We start from the raw sequence: 26,029 nt of genomic DNA, 5'->3' as shown, positions 1-26,029 counted from the left end.
CACTACCCAAAAAACTGAAGAGGCAAAAGAATACTGAAAATCACAGCTCACTGTGAGGTGATGCAGCTGCAGGAGCCAGCAACTGGCATGAACATTCTAGCTTCCTGTATCCCTTGACGTGAGTATAGGGAAGTATCCCATTCTATCTTTCTCTAGCCTTTGAAGTACAGGAAGAAAAAGAGCTAGTTCTAGACCCCCATCCTTCCTGTCTGAACTAGTGGTGGGTAAGAAAGAAGCTGAGAAGCACTTGTGAAGGCCACGGCCCAGGGACAAGTCTCACTACAAGACCGAGACCTAACCATAAGACTATAGAACATTTCCCTCCCCACAGACCTTACCAACACATCAGTAGGGTGATTGTCTAATGATGGGGGATTACAGCTGACAGAACTGCATAACTCAAACCTTATTTAAGAAGAAATCTCTAGGTAAACCCAAAGACAAAAGGGGAGTGAAAAAAAAAAAAAAAAGAACACCAGAGAGAATTTTAGCCTCGAACACCTACAATTACCACAAAGAGCAAACACTGCCTAACTCAGCCAGTTAACATAAAAACATCACACTAAAGGCCGCTATACCCAGTTAATACATCATGTCTGTCATTCAAAAAAAATTACATTTTATATTCACCAGACTGGAAATTTAAAATAAATAAATATAATTAAAATGTTAATGGCCGTAATTGAAAAAGTGAACAACATGCAAAAACAGATGGGCAATGTAGTCAGAGAAATGAAAACTCTTAGAAAAAATTTTTAAAAACTAATGCTAGAAATCAAAACAATATAACAGAAATAACACTTCGAATGGGCTCAATAACAGACTGGACACGCATGAGGAAAGAATTAGTAAGTTTGTTTGGGGAGTGACAGGTCAGATAAAGGGCATAAAAAATCACAATTTGTAATAATGAATATGATAATAATAATAAACATTTTTTAAAAAATCCAGATTCTTCAAGATGGCGGTGGCAGCAGCAGTTGGCGCGGAGTAGCTGAGGTGGAAAAGGCAGCCACTGGGCCTTAGGCAGCTGGGAAACTTGTGGACCTTCCTCTTGCCATCTCTTAAGGGAGGACCACTGCTGGTGGCTGGTCGTGGGGGCTGACCACCACTTTGCCCTTGGCAGGAGAGGCTGCCTCGTTTACAGGCAACAGCTTTGAAGTATGGAGCAGGAAAAGAGCTGTTTCGTAGCTGCAAAAGCGAGTCTCTAAACAGGGAACACGGCGCCAGGGCTGCTGTTGATGCAGCCAGGATCCCAGAGGCTGGGGCCACGCTGAAGGCGGCCAGCTGCACTATTCAGTATTCAAGGTTTCAGGCCAGCATAAAAGAAGATTCCTGGGAGCGCCCAAGCCACGGCTCGGGACCGACTGAGCAGCCCGAGGTGGCAGCAGCTGAGAACAGGGAAGGCAACAAACCAGAGGCAGAGAGTGAGTGCCCGACCTGGCACAGCCCTGTGAGTGACCCCCGACCCGGCCCTGCTAGAGGGGCAGATGCCCGCCCGGCTTCCACCTGCATCACCGGGCCACTCACCGCCCCCGGGGCTGCCTCCATTTTCTCAGATGGTGGCAGCTCCAGCCTGGATCAGCCAGGCCTGTCCTCCTCGCCCGGCTGGGCTCCTCACTGAGCCTTCCCACTTGCTTGCCCTGGCACAGGGCTTACCGGGGCCTGTGGGCCGGCCTCCCCTCCCACTCCCTCCATGGTTCTCTGACGGGGCTGGTGGCGTGGGGCGTCCCTGGCCAGTGTCGGAAGGGCAAGGAAGTATGGGCTGGGCCGGCTGTCACTCCACCGCACCCTGGGCTCCGGCCCCCGGTAAACTTCCAGTTACTGGGAGGCAGATACCATCTCTGTGGCCACCAGTTCTGAAAAACGCCTAACCAATTTCTGGTTAGGAATAGTGTGGTAGGAGAATTTCCAAGTCCGCTTGAACCTGCTGGAGAGCTGACTGCGGGCAGGCACGAGACTCGGTCCGTGCCGGGGGGATACAAAGGTGAACCGTGTGCTGCGGGCTCCTCCCCCAAGGAGCTCACGCTCTGGTGTGGGAGATAAGACAATTACACAAATAACCGCGATACCAGGAGGAAGGTGATAAGTCCCAAGAAAGATCTACACAGTGCTACAAAGGCACCCTGCGTGACCATTCATCTGCGCCTAGCAGAAACCTGGTAGAATTCCCAGGGGAGGCGGTGCCAAGCAGGGTCTTGAAGGCCCAGCTAATAGACGGGGGTTGCAGAAGACACGTCCCAGCCCAGCCCAGTGCACACAGAGCGGGGAGACGTCCGGCTAGGGAGGCAGAGACACAACAGAAACCACACACCCTGTGGGGTCGCCACTGCATGATCCAACAGCCCAGGCCAGAGCGCATGGAACAGGGAGAAGTCCTCCACGGGAAGTGAAAGCTCCGCAGAGACTACACACCCTGCGGTACTGCCCCGTGATCCAGCAGCCCAGCAGAGTCCAAGCTGACCAGAGAGGTGGCTCCCCAGAGGGGCCCAAGACCCGAGGCAACCATACACACAAGGCACTAGAGGCCAACTGAGCAGTCACGAAGTTAGCCATACCAAATTGGCAACCACAGCAACATCTTAGTTAGTCAATAGTCTCAAACCGGTGGACTGTGAAACCCCCTGCCACAATGAATAAACATCAAAAAAAAAAGATACCAGAAATACAAAAAATCAAGAAAGTACACCACCAAAAGTTAATAAATCTCAAACTCTAGATCCTATAGAACAAGAAGCCCTTGAAATGACTGACAAGGAATTTCGAGTGATAATTCTAAGGAAACTGAATAAGATACAAGAAAACTCAGCTAGACATCATGATGAAATGAGGAAAAGTATACAGGACCTGAAAGAGGAAATGTACAAGGAAATCAATGTCCAGAAAAAAAATGTAGCAGAACATGCCGAACTGAAGAAGTTATTCAGCGAAATAAAAAACACAATGGAGAGTTTAACCAGCAGGCTTGTCAAAGTTGAAGAGAGAACCTCTGAACTTGAAGATGGGCTGTTTGAAATAACACAAGCAGACCAAAAAAAAAGAAAAAAGAATCAAAGACATTGAAGAAAATCTGAGAGAGATATCAGACAACCTTAAGCGCTCAAGTATCTGAGTCATGGGTATTCCAGAAGGGGAGGAAAACGGAGATTGCATTGAAAACATATTCAATAAAATAGTGGCAGAAAACTTCCCAGGTATAGGAAAAATCACAGATCTTCAGATCCAGGAAGCTCAACGATCTCCAAACTTATTCAACCCAAAAAGGCCTTCTCCAAGACATGTTATAGTCAAATTGGGAAAAAACAGAGACAAAGAGAGAATCTTAAAAGCTGCAAGAGAGAAGCATCAAATCACCTATTAGGGAGCCCCAATCAGGCTAACATCAGACTTTTCATCACAAACCCTAAAAGCTAGAAAGGAATGGGATGATATATTCAAAATACTAAAAGACAAAGATTGCCAGCCAAGAATACTCTTCACTGCAAGGCTATCCTTCTAAAAGGAAGGGCAAATAGTATATTTCTCAGACAAACAAAAACTGCGGGAGCTCACTACCACATGACCACCCTTACCAGAAATCCTCAAGGGAGTAGTGGGTTTGGTTCCTGAAAAATAACTACCACTGCCATAAAAACCCAAGAAAAATCAAAACCCACTAGTATAATAAAAATGGCATTCATGAAGAGAAAACAAACAAACAAAAACGCTACCTACAACTTAAGGAACCAACAAACACAGAAACCAAACAGTAAAGCAGAAAGCAAGGAACAAAAAGACACCTAAGACAACCAAACAACCAATAAAATGCTAGGAATAAATCAATACTTTTTAATAACAACTCAATGTAAAAGGCTTAAATTCCCCAATCAAAAGACACAGACTGGCTGACTGGATCAAAAAGGAGGACCCAACTATATGCTGCCTACAAGAGACCCACCTCACCCATAAAGATTCACAAAGACTAAGAATGAAAGGATGGGAAAAGATTTACCATGCAAACAGAAAAGAAAAACGAGCTGGAGCAGCTATTCTTATATCTGACAAAATAGACTTTAAACTAAAAACCATAAAAAGAGAAAATGAGGGACACTATTTAATGATAAAAGGACTGATCCATCAAGAAGACATAACAATCAAAAATACGTACGCACCCAATGTTGGAGCAGCCAGATTTATAAAACAAACTCTATTAGAACTAAAGAAGGAAATAGACACTAATACCATAATAGAAGGGGACCTGAACACCCCACTGTCAATATTAGACAGATCATCTAGGCAAAGAATCAGTAGAGAAACACAAGATCTAAACAAGACTCTAGACCAATTGGACTTGGCAGATATCTACAGAACATTCCATCCAACAACCTCAGAATATTCATTCTTTTCATCAGCACATGGATTATTCTCCAGGATAAATCGTATATTAGGTCACAAATCAAGTCTCAATAAATTCAAAAAAATTGGAATTATCCCATGTTTTTTCTCAGACCACAATGGATTAAAACGAGAAATTAACAACAAATGCAACTCTGGAAACTATACAAACACATGGAAATTAAACAGCATTCTACTTAATGACATATGGGTCCAAGAAGAAATCAAGCAGGAAATCAAAAAATTTATTGAAACTAATGAAAATAATGATACATCATATCAAAACCTGTGGGATACTGCAAAAGCAGTATTAAGGGGGAAATTTATTGCATTAAATACTCACCTCAGAAGCATGGAAAGATGGCAAGTGAACAACCTAACACTTCACCTTAAAGAACTAGAAAAACAAGAACAATGCTAACCTAAAGTTAGCAGACGGAAAGAAATCATTAAGATCAGAGCAGAACTGAATGAAAGTGAAACCAGAAAAACAATACAAAAGATCAATGAATCAAAAAGATGGTTTTTTGAAAAGATAAATAAATTTGACAAACCTTTAGCATGGCTAACAAAAAAAAAAGAAGAGAGAAGACTCAAATAACAAAAATTAGATATGAAAAAGGCGATATTACAACTGATTCATCTGAAATACAAGGAATCATTCGAGACTACTATAAACAAATATACGCCAACAAATTTGAAATTCTGGAGGAAATGGATCAATTTCTGGACACACACAAGCTCCCAAAACTGAACCATGAAGACGTAGAAAATTTGAACAGACCAATGACAGTAAAGGAGATTGAAGCTGTTATCAGAAGGCTCCCAAGAAAGAAAAGCCCAGGACCAGATGGATTCACAGCAGAATTTTACCAAACATTCAAAGAGGGATTGACACTAATTCTTTACGAACTATTCCAAAAGATTGAAACAGACGCAAATCTCCCAAACTCATTCTATGAAGCAAACATCATCCTGATACCAAAACCAGGTAAAGATATAACCAAAAAAGAAAACTACAGGCCGATTTCCTTGATGAATATAGATGCAAAAATCCTCACTAAAATACTAGCGAACAGAATACAGCAACACATACATAAAATTATTCACCACGATCAAGTGGGATTCATCCCAGGGATGCAAGGTTGGTTCAACATACGCAAATCAATAAATGTGATATACCATATTAATAAAGTCAAACACAAGGACCATATGATCATCTCTATAGATGCTGAAAAAGCATTTGATAAAGTTCAGCACTCATTCATGACAAAGACCCTATATAAGTTAGGTATAGAGGGAAAGTATCTCAACATAATTAAAGCCATATATGACAAACCCACTGCCAATGTCATCCTGAATGGGGAAAAGATGAAAGCTTTTCCTTTAAGAACAGGAACTAGACAAGGATACCCACTCTCACCACTCCTATTCAACATAGTGTTGGAAGTACTAGCCAGAGCAATCAGAGAAGAGAAGGAAATAAAGGGCATCCAGATTGGAAAAGATGAAGTCAAACTGTCCCTGTTTGCAGATGACATGATCCTATATATCGAACAGCCTAAAACCTCTACAAAAAAACTGTTGGAATTGATAAATGATTTCAGCACAGTAGCAGGATACAAAATCAACACACAAAAATCTGTAGCATTTCTTTTCTCCAATAGTGAACATGCAGAACCAGAAATCAAGAAAGCCTGCCCATTTACAATAGCCCCCCCAAAAATAAAATACTTAGGAATTCAGTTAACCAAGGAGGTGAAAAATCTCTATAATGAGAACTACAAAACACCACTGAGAGAAATTAGAGAGGATACAAGAAGATGGAAAGATATCCCATGCTCTTGGATTGGAAGAATCAACATTGTGAAAATGTCCATACTACCCAAAGTGATATACAAATTTAATGCAATCCCCAACAAAATTCCAAAGACATTTTTCTCAGAAATGGAAAGAACTATCCAGACATTTATATGGAATAATAAAAGACCACGCATAGACAAAGCAATGCTGAGCAAAAAAAATAAACATGGAGGCATAACACTACCTGACTTTAAGCTATACTACAAAGCTATAATAACCAAAACAGTATGGTACTGGCATAGAAACAGACACACTGATCAATGGAATAGAATAGAGAACCCAGAAGTCAACCCACACACTTACTGCCTTCTGATCTTTGACAAAGGCACCAAGTCTATTCACTGGGGAAGGGACTGCCTCTTCAGCAAATGGTGCTGGGATAACTGGATATCCATATGCAGGAGAATGAAACTAGACCCATACCTCTCACCATATACTAAAATAAACTCAAAATGGATTAAGGATTTAAATATACACCCTGAAACAATAAAACTTCTTAAAGAAAACATATGAGAAACACTTCAGGAAATAGGACTGGACACAGACTTCATGAATACGACCCCAAAAGCATGGGCAACCAAAGGAAAAATAAACAAATGGGATTATATCAAACTAAAGAGCTTCTGCACAGCAAAAGAAACAATTAACAGAGTTAAAAGACAACCAAAAGAGTGGGAGAAAATATTTGCAAAATATGCATCTGACAAAGGATTTATATCCAGAATATATAAGGAACTCAAACAACTTTACAAGAAAAAAACAAGGAACCCAATTAAAAAATGGGCAAAAGAGCTAAGTAGGCATTTCTCTAAGGAAGATATACAAATGTCCAACAGACATATGAAAAAATGCTCAACATCACTCAGCACCCAGGAAATGCAAATCAAAACCACACTGAGATACCATGTAACCCCAGTTAGGATCGCTAAAATTCAAAAGACTCTGAACAATAAATACTGTCCAGGTTTTGGAGAGAAAGGAACTCTCATACATTGTTGGTGGGACTGCAAAATGGTGCAGCCTCTATGGAAAATGGTATGGAGGTTCCTCAAACAATTGCAGATAGATCTACCATATGACCCAGCTATCCCACTGCTGGGAATATACCCAGAGGAATGGAAATCATCAAGTCGAAGGTATACCTGTTCCTCAATGTTCATGGCAGCACTCTTTACAATAGCCAAGAGTTGGAACCAGCCCAAATGTCCATCATCAGATGAGTTTATACGGAAAATGTGGTACATCTACACAATGGAATACTACTCAGCTATAAAAACGAATGAAATACTGCCATTTGCAACAACATGGATGTACCTTGAGACAATTATATTAAGTGAAACAAGTCAGGCACTGAAAGAGAAATACCACATGTTCTCACTTATTGGTTGGAGCTAAAAATTAATATATAAATTCACACACACACACACACACACACACACACACACACACACACAAATAAAACCAGGGGTGGGGGGAAGAAGATATAACAACCACAATTACTTGAAGTTGATACGACAAGCAAACAGAGGGGACATTGATGGGGGAGAGGGGGGGAGGGAGGAGTGAGGGAGGTTTTGGTGATGGGCAATAATAATCAGCCACAATGTATATCGACAAAATAAAATTAAAAAATAAAAAATAATAAAAAAAATTAAAAAAATAAAAAATAAATAAATCCAGAGGCATAACACTACCTGACTTCAAATTATACTACAAAGCTACAGTAACCAAAACAGCATGGTACTGGCTTATATATAGACACATGGATGAGTGGAGCAGAGTAGAGAACCCTGAAATCATCCCTCAGGCTTACAGCCATCAGATATTTGACAAAGGCAACAAAAACCTAAATTGGGGAAAAGACTGCCTCTTCAATAAATGGTGCTGGGAAAATTGGATATCCATATGCAGAAGAATGAAACTAGACATGCATCTCATACCATAAACTTAAATCAACTCAAGATGGATTAAACACTTAAATATAATACCTGAAACTGTAAAATTACTAAGGGAAAATATAGGTGAAACACTTCAGGAACTAGGTCTGGACACAGACTTCATGAACATGAGCCTGAAAGCACAGGCAACAAAAGAAAAAATAAACAAATGGGACTATATCAAACTGAATAGCTTCTGCACAGCAAAGGAAATAGTGAGCAGAGTGAAACAAAAACCTACAGAGTGGGAGAAAATTTTGGGTAACTATGCATTTGACAAGGGATTAATATCCAGAATTTACAAGGAACTCAAGTAATTACATAGTACAAAAACAAATAACCCAATTAGAAAATGGGCAAAGGAACTGAACAGACATTTTTCAAAGAAGACATACAAATGGCCAACAGGTATATGAAAAAATGCTCAACATCACTAGTCATCAGGAAAATAAAAATTATAACCACAATGATATATCATCTCACCCTAATTAGACTGGCTATAATCAAAAAGATGGAGAATAACAAATGCTGGCGAGGGTGTGGAGAGAAGGGAATGCTCACTCCTACACTGTTGGTGGGACTGTAAATTAGTACAAACAATATGGAAAACAGTATGGTTGTTTCTCAAACAAGTACAGATAGATCCATATGATCCAGTAATCCTACTTTTGATTCCCATTTCCAGAGGAACGGAAATCATCATGTCGAAGGGATACCTGCATTCCCATGTTCATCACAGCTTTGTTCACAATAGCCAAGACATGGAACCAACCTAAATGTCCATCGATGGATTATTGGATAAGGAAAATATGGTATATATACACCATGGAATACTACTCTGCCATAAAAAAAGAATGAAATTCTCCCATTTGCAACAGCACGGATGAGCTTGGAGAAACTTATGTTGAGTGAAATAATCAAAGTACAGTGGGATATATACTGCATGTACTCACTCAAAAGCAGGAGCTAAGAGAGAAAGAAGGAAGGAAAGAAAGACCACAGTGGTGCACTGGACTTGCAGAGGGAGAGAGCATACCTAGGTATAGAACGTGGAGTGGGGAATGGGGGATGGGGTAGGAGGTTGGGGATAATTGGGAGGCAGATGTGGGTTATAATCACAATTTTTGATAATGAGCATGCTGCCAGTATGGATCTGGCCATTACATCTTGCGCACGAGGGATGAAAATCATCTTTGTATCTGATGAATATTCATAACCAATAAAAAATGTACTATGCAAAAAAAAAACAAAGAAAAAATTTTAAAAACATATCAGTAAGTTTGAAGATAATGAGTGTCAATAGAAACTTCCCAAACAGAAAAGCAATGGGAGAAAAGAAAAATAAATAAATAAATAAAAGGAATAGAATATCCAAGAACTGTGGGGCAACTACAAAAGGTGTAGGTGTATCTAAGAATAATTGTTATACCAAAAGGAGTAGAAGAAGAAAAATGAACAGAAGAAATATTTGAATTCTAGTGCTAAATCATCTTTTAGTACAGCAGACTGAGCATAAACAAAGTGATGGTGTACGGATATGAGAATCTGATTTGAGTTTTGGACAATATATAAAACTTAGGCAGACAGGACATATCAGACAGAAGAAACAACATGTCTAGAAACACCCACATGTAAACAGCACAGAGCGGACAAAAAAATTACAAATACTTTTACTTTGTTGACAGTGGCTGGGTCCAGATGTAAAAAGCTTTAACATCCATTCCAAGATATTTGTACGCTGTCCGGGTTTAAATCCCAGCTCTGCCACTATGTTTCCTTCCTCAGAAGGCTGTTCTTTGGATTGAGACAGTTAATGTGTGAACATACTTGGCAGGGAACTTACTTGGTTTTAATTTGCATTTCCCTCAATGTCAGCTCTGGTAAACACTCAATAAAAAAGGAGCTATCATCTAGTTTTATAGAACCACTGAAGTGCATTAAGTAATGGCATCCTATGATCAGATATGCATTTTTGAAAGACCATTCTCATGAATATATATAGAAGATAGCCAGACTGTAAGAAGGACATTGCTTAAAAGGCTTTAATTTGCTTTGATCTGTTTTTATCCCTTGGACGCCATTAAGCCCCATCTAAACTTGGATTCTTACAACAATTTGGGAAAGATCAACAGCAAACTGTTGCCAAATTTGAAATAAAGCTTACCTATTGAAAGAAGATTACAAAAGTTGACAAGAACAAATCATGTTGATAAACCAAGAAAATATAAAGTTAAAACCAAACCTTATAACAACTTTATTCCTCATCCCAAAAAATAACAACTCAAATGGTCATAAATTGGTGAATGTTTAAACAGTTGCATACTGGAATACTACTCAGCTATAAAAAGGAATGAACCATTGATACATGCTATATAACACAGACTAATCTCAAAAAATGCATTACGCTAAGTAAAAGAAGCCAGACACAAAAAGCTACATATCATATTATGCCATTTATATGATATTCTGAAAAATGAGAAATTATAGGAATAGAAAACACATGAGTTTTTACCAAGGACTGGGTCTGGGAAAAGAGGAATGAGTACAAAGGGACATGGAAGAACTTGGGGTGACAGAAATTTTGTATATCTTGATTGTTATGGTATATGTATTCATCAAAACACATCAAATCAAATTGTACACATAAAAAGGATGAATTTTTCTGTTTGTAAATTATAAAGAATAATATGGCATAATAAAAACTCAGCCTCCAAGTGTTCAGATCCCCATACCACTTAGCCACAATTAACCCCCCCCCCCCCCAAAAAAAAATCCTCAGCTTTAAATTCCCAATTAGAGTTTGTCTTAAGTAACTATACTTCTGGCTTCCATATAACTTTTCCCTTTTTATAGCTGCAGCAAATATCAAGTAATGACTTTAGTCATTATATTTGTATAACATGTCTAAAATACATGGCAGATATTATTATATCTATTTTGTATGTGGGCAAATTGAGGCCCAGTGACATTCAATTGCTTATCCGTGTAAATGTTTGAATGGTGACCAGAATCAAGGTCCCAGACTTAAAGCTCAGTGCTTCTTACATATATCAAATACCTATTTCTCTCATATTAACCCACTATTTTTATAATTTACAAACTGTAAAGAACCCCTACCCGCTTCTCATACCATATCTAGGAACAAAAACAAGGACAAATAGGTCTTAAATCTTCTGTCACTGACAGTGGTTTCAGGGCACACCAAAATGAAACCTATATGGGCTTTGCAGCATATTCCTTCTGGATAAAAATATCTTTGAAAATTCTCATTACAAGATTAAAAATTCAGGGATGGAATACAATGTTATGCTTACAAATGAAGGCACAGATTAATTTTATTACATTTCCAAAAGGGAATCAAAATCCCCAAACATAATGGCAAATCATATTTTTTTTAGAAAGTGTTTGTCATTTGGGCTATGGTATTATGAGGTCTCTAATGAACTATTTTTTCCATTTAAGAAGACAGTCAGAATGTGTAACAAGATGAATCAATGTAAAGCTCTTTTTTTTTTGGAAACTTAACTCACTGAAATGAGTAATAGCATTTAGAAACAGTCATTCCTAAACTATCATTTTTGTAGATAAAATTAACTCTTTAAAATCCATTCTGAATTTTTCTTAAACATGGTACATGAGTCAGATATCTAATTATTTTCCAAATAGATATTCAGTTATGTCACACACACACAAGGGGTCTTCAAAAAGTTCACAGAAGGATTTGTATTATCTTTTAATTACATTTCCACAAACATTTTGAAGTACTTCATATATAAACTTAAATATATATGTGCGCACGCACACACACACACACACACACACACACACACACACACACACACACACACACACACACACACACATGTTTCCAGATTCCCTATTCTATTCTACTGGTCAATTATATTAAACTTATTTTAATTGATGCTGTTTTGTAGTAACTGTATCTGCTAGAATAAGTTCCCTCTCAGGAGTGTTTCAAATATTTTCTTGGCAATTCTGTTACGTTTATTCATCCATGTTAAATGTATAATCATGTAATCCAGTTCCAAAAAAATTCCATTCCAGCAAATTGCATTATTTATATGTATTTTGGAAGAACTGATGTTTTATTCTATGATATCTTGTCATGAGGAAACACGTCTATTAATTTAGATATATTTTATTATGTTCCTTGATAGAATTACATTTTTATAGAGGTCCCTTCCCATCCTTGTTAAATGCATTCCAAAGTATTTTATAATTTGTCATTGTAAATAAGATAGTTTCATTTTTACCTTTTACATGCCTAACTGACTATCGCTAACAAAAACAAAAGCTATTGAATTTTTGTATATTTTTTAGTAAGTTACCTTACCAAATTCTCTCATTTGTTCTATTTTTTGTTGTTGTTGAGTCCCTTGGGTTTTCTGAGTATGCAATCATATAATCTAAAAAGTAAGATTATTTTGTCTCATTTCCTATATTTATATAGCACATTTCATTTAATTTTATTAATGCATCAGCTAGAACCTCCAAAACAAAGTTAAATAATAGTACTGAGAATATATTTACATTTACAAGGATGCTTTTTGCAACACTGTAATTATTAAAAGTAAAACCAGAGGAAAAAATGCTTATCCATTAAGAGAATTGTGGTTGAATAAAATAAGGTAGTTCCATTTTATGAACTATTTTGAAGCTATTAAAAAATGAATTATAGAATAGACATGGGAGCATGTTTATGATGTGTGTGTGTGTCATGGGGAGAGCTGAAGTGTAATATGTACAGTATGTTGCCATTTTTAAAAAATGAAGGAAAGGGATACATGTGTGTATGTACGTAAGTAAATACTATATATTTTGTAAGTGTATATACAGAGAGAGAGAGTGAGAAAGAGAAAGATGAGAATGTTAGCATACAGGAAAGATTTTATACACCTCTCTCTACACTGTTGGATTTGTCAAAATAATCAGTTTTTAAATATACACTTACATTATATACTGTATGTATAAACAAATACATACATATACATACATATATATATATACATTCACTCTTTTAGCTGGTCTTCAAGCTTTTTGTAGAACTCAGCAAATGTCAAAAGAGAAATAGGTTTCATTAGACTTAATCAAGTCATTTAATCTCTTTGGGCTTCAGTTTCCTCATATGTAAGAAAAATGAGTTGTACTAGGTGGGCTCTAAGGTCCCTATGACATTATAATTCCTTCAACTTAGCTCCACTTTGATCCTGAAAAAAAAAAATCTCTTTCTGGTTCATTTGTGTCCCTTTGGACACTTAGAGTCATTAAGGGATTTTTAGGAAGCATTTTGGGATTTGTTTCCAGAGCAACAATTTTGATTGAGAATTGTGTTCACATCAGTGATACAGGTGTATTAAGTGTTTAACATACACATTTAGAGAAGCACTCATAGCGGTGTTTTAAGAACATTTATTAAAAGTCAGAAGTTTAGAGTTTGAACCCAATTGGCCATGTTAGCTAAGTGACCTTCCATAAGTTACTTCTGTTTCCTCATATGTAAAAAGAAGATAACAGCCACCAATAAGTAGTCTCACCCCCTTTTGCTAACTGATGGAGCTTAGAAAGAGGAGATACAGCCCCTCCCATATACCCCTTGCATTCCAAGGACAACCAAGATTGGATTACTCAGCCATCTTTAGGTAAAAAATAATTATATGGCACATATAAAAGTAAACCAGAAAATGTAAACCAGAGCTTCCAAACTAGTGGGCCACAGCACTCTGGGGTGTTACTTGAGGGTTACTGGTGTATATACATATTGATCTTCTGCTACTCAGCCGTAAATCAGTCAGGAGGGGCCTGGAGCACCTAAAATCTTCAGAGCAGATCATCCATTCACTTCACTATGCCATATTATCAATTTCTATGTGTGCTATTATATGAAAAGATTTATGAAAGCTTGCTGTTGACTATTATGTACCGTGGAAATATATAAATATATATTTTGCAATGACACACATGTCTATGGTTAAAAACAGATATGTGTGCTGCTCTTTACTCAATACAAAGATGCTTTTGATTACAAGTAGGAACTGCAGCTCCTTCCTGGATTGTTGAGAAAGTGTTAAATTTTCTATCTTCCTCCATGAGAACAGGGAAATGTGTTTATTTTGGTAACTGCACTATTCCAAGTTCGCAGCATGGTGCCTTGCGCACGTAGGCATCCAATAAATTCGTGTTGAATGAATGGCCAGTTGTACAAATAAATTAATGAATTTGTACTAACCCATTCATCATTCCCAAACAATGCCATTTATAACTGACGACAAACATCTGAGATTGAGATGGTTATGGCAAAAAAAAAAAAAAAAAAAGAAGATTCAAACTGGTAGCCTTGACCTCAGTAACACCAGGCTTTTACCAACTGAGGTAACTAATCACATACATAAGTGTTTCACTCCAAAGTGTGTATTTGTATTTTCATTGTTGATGACCTATTAAAGTTAGGAGACTCTTCAGTTATAATGGGACTCTACATTCGTGACAACAGTATGCTCAATGGATAATGAGGTGGTTCTAGTGTTGTTAGTTTAACAGAGAAAATAATCTTTATCTCTCATTTCTAAAATATTTCTATAAACACAAACATTATTGAATATTCTCCTCTAATGTCTAACCTCCATCCATATAGTGTCAGGAGAAACTTCTAGAAGTGTAGCCCCTCTCCTCACTTCCTCTTGTTAATTGATGGAGTTCAGATAGAGGATATGCAGCCCTGTTACACAAATCCCTTGCATTCCAGGGACCGCCAGGGTTGGCATACACAGTCACCTTTATGAACATGCCCCCAGTGCAACCTGATCCAACTCTACCTTCTTATCCAGCTGGGATTACATGTAGGCATGGAATGATAGTCCTCAGAGGCCTACCACAGCATATTGCAGACAGCCTGGGAAACTCAAAACAGAGGGTGAGTGCTAGGGTTTGGATGTGTGTCCCCTCCAAAACTCATGTTGAAGTTTTATCCTCAATGTGACAGTGTTGGAAGGTGGGGCCTACTGGGAGATGCTTGGATCATGGTGGAGGATCCATCATAAACAGATTAATGCCTTCCCTTGGTGGGAAGCAGGGGTAAGTGAGTTCTCACTCTATTAGTTTCCACAAAGGCTGGTTGTTAAAAATAGCCTGGCACCTTTCCTCTGCCTTCTTGTTTCCTCTCTCGCCATGTGATCTCTTCATGACATGAACATGCCAGTTCTCCTTTCATTTTTTGCCATGAATGAAAGCAGCCTGAGGTCCTCACCATAATCGTGAGCTAAATAAACCTCTTTTCTTTATACAATACCTAGTCTCAGTTATTCTGTTATAGCAACACTAAACAGACTAAGACAGTGAGAGTGATACAATATGATTAGAGAGTAAGTAAAAGGCAGAGATGGATGGAAAAGAAATCAGTTTAAAGATTACCCATATTTGAAAAGAAAAAGGATCATGCAAAACATAATTTTCACTGTTAAAACACTAGAGATAAGACATGGAACATTTCTAACTTTGGATGTGCACCAGAATGAACCCTGGATAAAGGTATCCTCCTCTTTACATTGCTGTAGCAATAATTGCTTCTTGTGCAGCCTGTTAGGAAATACACAGACAGCAAAGTGAGCAGGACAGATTATCCAAATACTGACTGTAAAAGGAAACACTTTCCCAATACATTGATATATTTTCTTCAGGGATTTACTTGAGACCATGTATGAGAAGCAAGGGTCAACAGCACTGTGCTGAGCTTCACGGACTCTTTAATTTTTGGTTAGGTATTTTATCCTTATCCATTAGCCTAGGTTAGTGGCTAGGAGGGTGGGGCCAGTAGCCAAACTGCATACAAGTCACAAACTGCTGTGTGACTTTTGCTAAGTCACTTAACTTATCTGAGTCTCCAGTCACTTCCTCCATAAAATAGGCATAATAATGCCTAATTTATATGGTAGTTCCAAGGATTGAGTTAATCCATCTAAAGCACTTAAAACAGTCTGGAATATAGTAAGTACTCAATAAATGTTAGCTATCATTATGATTATTATTTATCAATTGTGAAATGTTTTAGAAATATTAAACGTTATATCCAGGAAGAGCTAGAAAAGCCTTTTGTTTCACCATTATTGGTCCATTTCTAAGAAAGAATGATGGTAGCATTTCCCAAGGGATAAAGTGTTTTGCTATGTAATAATGATAGTGATGTCTAGAGACGTGAAGAAAGGGGAGGAAAGAATTTAGCAGAAAGGTAAGAAAATGAGATAGAATTATTACTACAAGAGGAGGCTCATGACCTGGATTTTAGCCCCAGCTGCTGAATCTTGGGCAGGTCAACTTTTCTTCCTCAACTATGAAATTTAAATAAAACCTTATTACTCTCTTTTTTGCCTGTGTCCTCTGCACCAGCACTGAATCTTACAGAAGTGCCCATGATCTAAAGCTGGGATTAGTCCCAGGCCCATTGCAGGAGAGGGTAGTGATTAAGAAAATGGACTCTGGAGTCACACTGCCTTGGGTACAAAATCAGGCTTTGTTAGCTGTGTAACTTTGGACAAGTTGCATCTCTCTAAGCCTCACATTATTTTGTTTTTTTCAAATAAATGAGGAAAATAACACCCACCACACAGAGTTGCATTGAGATTTTAATGAGATAACTTAGAGACCAAGCTTAGGACATTATAAGTACTTAATAAATATAAACAAGGTTGATGATGTCAACCTTATATTTAAGTGATGAAAGGTCTCACTTAAATTATCTATGTATATGCACAAAAATCATCAGATTCTTTTATCACAATATTGTCTTCTTTAAGATAAAAAAAAGGGCGGGGGGCAATTCACATAGAGACCTGGATGTCCTAGTTCATAACATGCTCTTCGTGTCTACTGGGGAGTTCCCTCAGATATGAAAACAGAGAGGCTTCCAAATGTAAAAGCACACAACAGGTGTGGGAGTTTGGATTTAGGCTTTCCTGAGAACTGAAGGTCTGTCATATCCTATAGAAACCTGTTCCTACTTTTAAGTGTGTTTGATTCCAACAATGCACACAGAACCTCCTTGGTCGCCTCTGGCCATCACATATATAAATGTACAGTGTGTCAATTGCTGTGGCTCAGTCTCAGTCCTGTTATAGGACCACAAAGCCCCAGGCTAGGAGCCAGAATATCATAGCTGGGAGGTTATGGGGTTATTCTCTGCTTCCTCCCCTAGATCCATTCTCTACCTTTGGCTGCCCTACTGTGTGCCCAGGGAAGCCAAAGACTGTTGACTATTGACTCTATTTCCTGACTTTGCCCTCTGGCTTCTGTCTGAGTTCCACTAGCGGTGGGGTAGGGTGGGGAGAGGGAGGCAACCAACAGGAAACCAGAGGGCAGGAGTTAAGAGGGGTTGTGGTATTTATCCTTCTTACTCCCTCCCTACCAGTCACCCTCATACGTTCCTCTAATGCCACAGTTCTTGCCAGGTTCCAGTGACACTGCTCCTTCCCCTTGCCACTACGGCCTAGGGGTGATCATTAAAAGCTTCTCCCTTATTGGTTCCATCAACCCTGCCCACACCTCTGTAAATAATCCCTTCGTTCAACTCTCTTCTGTTCAACCTTTGAGTGTGACTTATTTCCAGCTAACCTTAACCTTAGGAGTGTTTACACATCCTGTAATGCGCCCATTTCTCTTCTCTATATTCAGTGCAGTGGCTCACACAGTATAGACCAAGATAACAGTTGTTATTCTTTGTAAGTACTACTATTTTTAATGATTGGCCTTTATTCCTAACAGTAAATAATATTTCTAGATCCTCAAAATAATTACTTTCATATGTTTTTTAAATCTTTACCATTCTTTGCTTTTGCTCTTATGAGTTGGGGTGAAGGGAGATGTTATTTATTTTTAGCTGTTGGAAAAGGTGAGACTGCTTTTGACACTTGCTGATAGAAATACATGAAAACCAGTGGTATATAAGAGTCATAGCTCTGAATTATTTAATTGTGGATCTATTGATTCTTCTCAATGAAATGTCTAATACCAAATACTAGTAATAAAATTTCTCCCTTTCCCTATCTCTAAACTTACTATTGACTGAGGGAAAAAAAATGTATTTGACACCATGCTGAGTTACCTTGTACCATACAACATCAGGTTCCTGATTGGACTTTTTAAAGTCATCCATGTCTGGGCAGGAGATCTCCTTTCTTTTAGTGACTTCAGATTTTTCTAAATAGCGGATCCTGCTATTGTAGCACAGGCCTGATTCATTCTCTGCAACAGTCAAGGACATTGACACCTTCATGCAATATGTGGAATTTCTGTAGAAACAGAAAAATCACAAAATGGCTTTATTGGGTGTTTACAACTTTGTTTGTACTCTATATATTTCAAGAGTTTTGACTTTTTCATATAGGACCTTGCCTAGAAATGAGAAACAACATCAAAACAATACAGAACAGTTTCCTACTTCAACTAACAGGGAGATAAGAAACAAAATGCTAATGTGAGCATCTCTGGCCATGAGGTAGCTACAGAAAGCTACGCAGAAGATCTGTTCCCGTCTCTCAAACTGTAAGACACTCAGACTTCTTTTCCAGTAGTAAATACTGCTATGTTGAATTCTGATAGTCAAAACGTGTGAGAAAGTCCCTTTATAATGAGAGCTGTAGCCATTTTTGCTCTGCGCCTATGGCCAGTCCTTTAACAGTTATTCCATGAGTTGTTGGCTTTTACCATTGGTTTGTAAACCAACATTTTCTTTTACAGGATACATACTGAAAACCAGATCAACATACAGAGGTCACCTGTTAACTTACATAGCTTTTTAAGGTGCTTCCTGAGATGTGTCAGGGGTAAAATTCTGGCCTCTTACAAAAAACAAATTTTAGTAGTGTATGGTCAGTTGGGATTAGTTTTATCCACCAATAATAGCATTATAAAGAAAATTAAACATTGAATTTTATCATGAAGCCACCTTAAAAATTGGGCACTAATTGGCTAACTCATTATGTAAGAATATTTATAGAATAAAAATTCTGCCTTTTCATACTTTGGTTAGTACTTTTTTCATAATATGAGTTCAATAAAATATTTGATGAATTTGATTCACTAAATAAATAAATTAATAAAAATTCTATTTTCATTTTTCCTGTGGAAAAAGTCATTTTCTCCATGTTTTTTTCCTGTTCTACCTACCTGGACTCCAGAACACGTCAACCACAGAAAAGAAAATTGAAAAGTGTGAAAAAGAGATCAGAAGCAGCCTGACAAGACTAAGAAGAATGTCAACTGTAAATCTTTGTGGGAGTATTTAATCTTACAGTATGGAGTACATTTCAGGACCATATCTTTTCTAAACATCAAGGGGTACCTGCTGCCAAAAATATGAAGTGCCAAGGCAGCTATTCAAAACCAAGTGTTTTTTATAACCAAGTGATAACAATCCTAACAGATGGGATTAGCATGCCAGCCAATAATTTTAAGATGGCTCAAAATGACTGGTACTATTTATACTGTTTAGTACTCACTCAGTGAAATTTTATAATATCCCAGACATCATACACAACAGAGGAGTGCAGACGGCTGTGCCCACTCAGTTTACAAACTAATTTAATCAACGTGGCTCCTACTTAGGTTTCTAGTGAAGTTTAATTACTGGCAAGCACCCCTGACTATGCCCAGACCTGTGTCATCTGAGAATAATGCTGTCAAAGCACTCCAATTCTGATGTTCAGATGCAACCCCATTACACTATGTAGACCGGGTGATATTGCTTTTCTCTTTTCCTCAGTGTGGGTTCCTGGAACGCAAAGGACATGAGGTATGCCCACTGTGGATCAAATGAAAAAAAAAAAAAAAAGATTCATACTCTTGTCAGATGCTGGACAGCCTCTTTAAATGCAATGATGTTAAAGACACTGTAATAATAATTTTTTAAAAGTCTCAGGAAAGAAGGGTAAACTTTCACTCAGTCAATTTAGCTGTTCTTGATCATGTTTTCAATACTTCAGTGCCAAAAATTTCCAAGTCTCCCTGCTTCCTACAAGGCCATACATGATCTGATCTCTTCTTCACTCTTCTTCACTCATTATGGTACAACCTTACTGGTAGTTTCTTTGTTCCCTCAACACATTAAGCCAATTTGAACCATAGACCTTTGCACTAGCTCTTCTTCCTGATTTTTAACATTTGTTTCTTTGACAAGCATAACATAATTAGGGCAGAGAATTTGTTGCTTTTGTTCATCACTCTATCCCTGGGATCTAAATGAACAGATAGTAGATGCTCAGTAAATGCTAGATGATTAAGTGATGGGCATCAAAGGGTATGTATTCAAGAGATATGTCATCTCTGTTCCACTTTTGCATCATCCTCATATGGCACAAAACCCACTTTCTTCAGATTCAGGTATATGCCTAGTCACATCACATTCCCTTTATTCAATATGACCCAGATAATTTGCAGGCATTCTTGTACAACCACTAGGGAAAGGATCAAATAAGTTTTTTGCATCATCATATTGGCAAAGAATGAAATATACTGGCTACACCTGGGACACAAGAAGGACTGGGGCGAGGGCAGGGGATAGAGGGATGATAAATGGTCACAGTTTTTAAAGGGTATCAAACACAGAAGAAAGAGAAATACTTCTGCTGGATATACAAAGTGTTCTGAATGGTTCTTGGTTTTACAGATTTTGATCATGTCTGCTCCATAGTATTCATCCATACAGGTGAAAGAGAATTACTTGTTAAATACCTTCCCAATTTTATGTCATATCCCCACAGAAAGAGAACTGTTGACCAGAGGTCTCAATAATAGGAGAAGTAGGTAGGACGTCCAATGCCCTGGAAAAATCTCACTATCCTAAATAGCCCTGGGTAAAAAAAGGGTAGACTAAAGTAAAGGACCAATCCAGTATAGAGGTTTCTTAATAAAGCACTGGTTTTGAACTAAGAACCACTGGGTTCAACTAGCTCTATGACCTCAAACAAATTATTTACCTTCTCTGAGTCTCAGTTACCTAACCTGAAAAATTAGGATAAAAAGCTCTTTATGGTAGATCCATTGAAGGTGGGAGAAAGGAGTTCCTTTCATTATACAACTATGAGCAGAAACAGGTTTACAGTTTTAGTTGGAATGGTTATAGTACCTGACCTCTCCAGACCATTCTAAGTACTAAATAATATATGTAAAACACATAATACAGTATCTGACACATAGTAGGCATTCAATAAATTGTAGCTATAATTAGAATTGCTAGCATTGTTATATATTGTTAATAAATAATAATTTATATATGATATAATAATCATAAATAATCACCAATATAATAAAAACAGCACACTGACAGCAACAGATTAAAATAGGCCACTACATTAGGAGTGCTACTTGAGAGGGATAAGTCTGGAAGAGGTCAGTTGGGCAAGAGGTCTAGTACCAGAGAGCCAGGTAGGACTACAAGGATCAAAAAGTTCCTGATGTAGGCAAAAAAGAAGTGAATCAACAGAAAGCAGCTAAGGCAGAAAGAAACTTCCAGGTACTATGAGTACTAGCTACTAGGCAATGGCCAGAACCGTGAAGGTCAAAGAATTAGTAAGATTTCCAATACACCTTCTGAAAGCTTCTTAGACCAATGCCTTCTGTAATAAAGCCCAGACCTCTAGGTAAGGTTTCCAGGCACAAGACAAGAGATGTTCTTATATGTTCATTCCCCAACCCCTCCAAAACATAAATGATGTAGGCCATGCCAGCAGCACTCACATTGACTTGGGGTAGCTATAAAGGCAGGGAAAACACCCTGGGGACTGCTGATGGGCCAAAGGATTTCAGTCCTCCTAACCCCGAACCACAAACAGCCTTAGGCCAGGGCCCTGCAAGTATTCATTCTTGCTCTGGTTGCTGGCATGTGAATGGCAGTTGGCAAATTGCTTGTTAACCCATGAACAATCTTTAGTATGAAGTTGGTGATGATGACCAAGGTCCCTGGAACTCAAAGACAAGTCCTGGCATATGTCCTGCTGTCACCATGGCTGATCTGGGAGAGGTGTGATCAAGGCTACCTGACAGTCTGAGACTCAGGTTGATCTTTATTAGTCATGTAATCCAGCCCTGGCACAATTCCCACAAAGAATCTTGCATTATATAGATTTTATTTTGAAAAATGCCCCAGGCCAGTTCTATTTAAAATGTTTCCTGCAACTGGGACCTAAAAATGTTACTTTTCTTTCATTAGGTACAATTAGAGCCATGCAAGTTTGAGGAGGCAGACTGATGAGTGTGCAAGAATGAGGAATGTGTTACTTTTTCTCTCCCCACTTCACATCCTGAGGAGGGCAAAGAACACATTCAGGCTCAATGGAAGCAAAGCGCCTTTGCAGTGACAATTACAGGCGTTTGTGATCTTTCCAAGTACTTCTATATCTATTATCTTACTTGTTTCTGCCAATAACCCAGGAAAACAGGCAGGGTAAATATAATCTAAAGGAGTAAAACATAGACACGAAGAGGACAAATAACAGTCAAGCTGGTATAGTTGGTCAGTGATTTAGAACCAAGGTTTCTTGGCTGCTAGCACGTGGCTACTCTCAGAACTTGTCTCTAACATTGTTTAACAGCCGAACTAACTCAGGGTTTTCCATACCACCGTGGAAAAGCTGATAGAAAAGCAAGTGTGTAAAAATAACATCTAAAGAATAATGGTGTTAATGTGTGTAGCACAGAAGAACTTGCAAATTCATAATTAAACCTCACTTTCTATTCCAAAGGTTTAATTTTAGCTAGTTAAGATATAATTCAATTTTTTTTTTTTTCAAAGGTATTTCTAGGGGAGGATGTTGACCAATCTTGGGTTCTCTGAGGGGAAAATCAAGAATGAAGATTAAAAATATAGATGAAAATTCCAAATGTCTTTTTCTAACTCCCATTTATAAAACATGCATATACCATAAAATCTAAAGTTTTATTTCAGAGCTTGGGTTTATGCAAATTTGTTGTGTCACCACAACTAAGCTAGTGAAAAGAATCTAAATAAATGAGGAAACTTTTTGATACCTAAAACCAGAAGCCCTAGATAAAGTGCCTTAGGATATAGATGAAACTTTCGAAATGATTCCTTTGATTGTCATAAGACAATCAAAATACTTCTAAATATTTCCTTGCAAATTCCAGAACCATATAATGATCAGCAAACTAAAGCAAATTTCATTTTTTGACATTTTAAAAATGTGAATTGACTGCTATACATAACTATCAATCAGTCTATAATCACTAGATGAGATTGTCCTCCTCAAAACATAAGAACTAACAACTAATAGTGTACCAAATACAGGGAAGAGAAACGAATGAACAAACAGAATCTCAGGCCATCTGATGAATTCCATTTCTCAAAAATCATTAGAAAATTAAAGTTTTATTGAAAAATGTCTTCGATTTTGTTGAAAATGATTCCTTCAGATAAGTGCAGAAATAACTACATAAAACTGCAATTGTGCAACATTAATATGTTAAAAGACCAAGAGGGCCAAAGCTCTGACCAATTTATTAATATTATATTATATGAAGAGCCACAATCTTTTAAAATCATTCAAGTGGCATTTATTGAGCATCTGCTATGTGCCATGCTTCTTATATACGTTGAAAAGAGATGTAAACCTAATACAAGAATAAAAATATCTATGCTATAAGAAGAAGTTGGGGGAAATACAGGATCTTTTGGAAAAAACTCACTTTTGTCATTTTTAGTCTATAAGTGTATAGCCTTACTTCTAGATAAGAACATTTTGTGAAGAATTCAGGGCTTTTTTTTTTCTTTTTTTTTAATTGGTTATGAATATTCATGAGATACAAAGCTGAATGTCACCCTTCGTGCCCAAGATGTGAAGGCCAGATCCACGCTGGCAACATGCCCATTACCACAAGTTGTGCTTGTGCCTCATGTCCCCCACCCTGGTAGTTTTTTATTAAACAAAGAAAGTCATTTTTCATGGATGGTAGCTGTAGCCTATAAAAAAGTCAATATGCTAGATTTTAAGTTATGTACATTTTTTTTTCATTAGGAAGAAACCTGGTTAGTAAAGAAACAAGGATTTGTTTGAGGTACAAAAAGAGAATACTCTATTAACTGTTCTTATCTCCAGTTGACCTGAACATTCCACCTTTGGCATGACACTGATGATGTCCAACCCAGAATTATTCAAGCTTAACTTCCTTATAGTTCATGATACAGTCAGAGAAAAGGTCAATGTAGGACTTGAACTGAACTGCACTTAAGTGGCTTACTGCTTGAGAATGTGGCCACTGGAGAAAGAAAGACTTGGGTTCAAATCCTAGCTCTCTCATGTCCTAACTATGGATCTCAGGAAAGGTGACTAAGTCTCAGTTTTTAGCATATGTAAAATGAGAATAATAAAAACAGCTATCTATAAAGGGTTGTTATACTACAAAAGTGTTAAGAATTGTAAAGGGTCTGAGATTTTACCCAACTTGAAAGTTAACAAGTTAGCCTGCCAGTTTCATCGATACTGACAGAAGACATGAGACTCCTTGGTCAGAGAGAATAAAGAATAATTACATGAGCAATGGCAGTAACCAGAGTATCAGTATTTGTCTTGCTTTTCCAAACCCAATTCCCTCAGGACAATGCAAAAATGATCAGGTGACACCGGCAGAAGCAGTGGGTTGCAGTACAGGAGAAGAACTCCAAGATTAGGAAACACAAATCTTTTATAAGGAGCCATAAGCATGGCAGCCCTTTGCTCTAGAGAAAGATACTATCTGTTTTTTCCAAGAATATAAGCACAGCTGCCCTTTGTTGAGGAGGAGACACTATTTTTATCTTCCAAGACTGTTCTCTACACATACACCTTTAAAAAGATAATCTAGAACACAGGATAGATAGTCTGCTCACAAGACATGCAAACATGCAAGAGACCCATAGAGAATTCTCTCCTACCAATAAAGCACTTAGCACAGTGCCTAGCATATACTAAGTGCCAATAAAAATTAACCCCCTTTAACATCGATCACCCCTATTATCACATTATCTGCTGACTCTCAAGCCAAACTGCAAAGTGAATTAAGATGTTTTTGTTGTTGTTGTTGCTGTTAAAAAAAAATAACAGCCAATGGATCAGGTTATAATATACATTATATATATTCTAAAAACTACTCATTCAAGATAAAAGTTTGTCATCAAAATATCCTTCATACTAAATTCAAAGCAAAATATAATTTATTTGGAGGCTGAGTATTAAAATCAGATACCTACTTAAGAAAAAAAATAATTATATATTCCATATATATGTGACAGTCCATTCATATATAACCCATATATAACTTAGAATTGTGGATCTTTCTAGTGGTGAGTTCATGTCACTATCAGCAAGGAAAGCATCTGCAACCTTCTACCTTAGGTTACAGGTAGTGTGTCCATAAACTGACTGCCAATGATTGACCAAAAGATGTGGGTAAAGGTAAGGGCATAATCAAGGTAAGTTAAAAAGATTCTCTGCTACCACCATCATCCACACTAAAGTATGAGTAATTCCTGCTTCCTTGTTTGGTTGAAAACAATTTTAAGAATGGTAATTTGAGACATATAATACTGTAACCAAAACGATTTTCATAAATCTGTGGACAAAGCTGATGTTTTTATTAAAAACAACAACAACATAACTCTCCTCCAGAAAGCCTTCCTAAACCAATTTTGGTGACTCTAATAACTATTTCTCACTTCCTGACTGTTTCTGATTTAGATTATACTGATATTTTCGTATCTGTCAATATGTTGTTTCATAATTATTCTCACAGTTTTCACAAAGGTTTTGCCTTATTGCCCAGGTCACATTGCAAATTCTTCAAAAACACCATTTTCT

The 26,029-nt window shown here is 37.7% G+C and overlaps 1 protein-coding gene across 1 annotated transcript in view; it reads right to left on the bottom strand.

Moving 5' to 3' along the window:
- Positions 1 to 26,029, bottom strand: part of IL1RAPL2 (interleukin 1 receptor accessory protein like 2) — a 565,961-nt gene that overhangs the window by 496,076 nt on the left and 43,856 nt on the right. Inside the window, exon 5 of the mRNA XM_063084855.1 lies at positions 18,286 to 18,472. Coding sequence (XP_062940925.1) covers positions 18,286 to 18,472 — 187 coding nt within the window. The remainder of the gene's footprint in view (positions 1 to 18,285; positions 18,473 to 26,029) is intronic.

Source organism: Cynocephalus volans, chromosome X (genome assembly GCF_027409185.1).
Source record: "Cynocephalus volans isolate mCynVol1 chromosome X, mCynVol1.pri, whole genome shotgun sequence".
Classification (NCBI taxonomy): domain Eukaryota; kingdom Metazoa; phylum Chordata; class Mammalia; order Dermoptera; family Cynocephalidae; genus Cynocephalus; species Cynocephalus volans.
The sequence above is the reverse complement of the archived record's forward strand: the minus strand, read 5'-3'. Positions and strand labels throughout refer to the sequence as shown.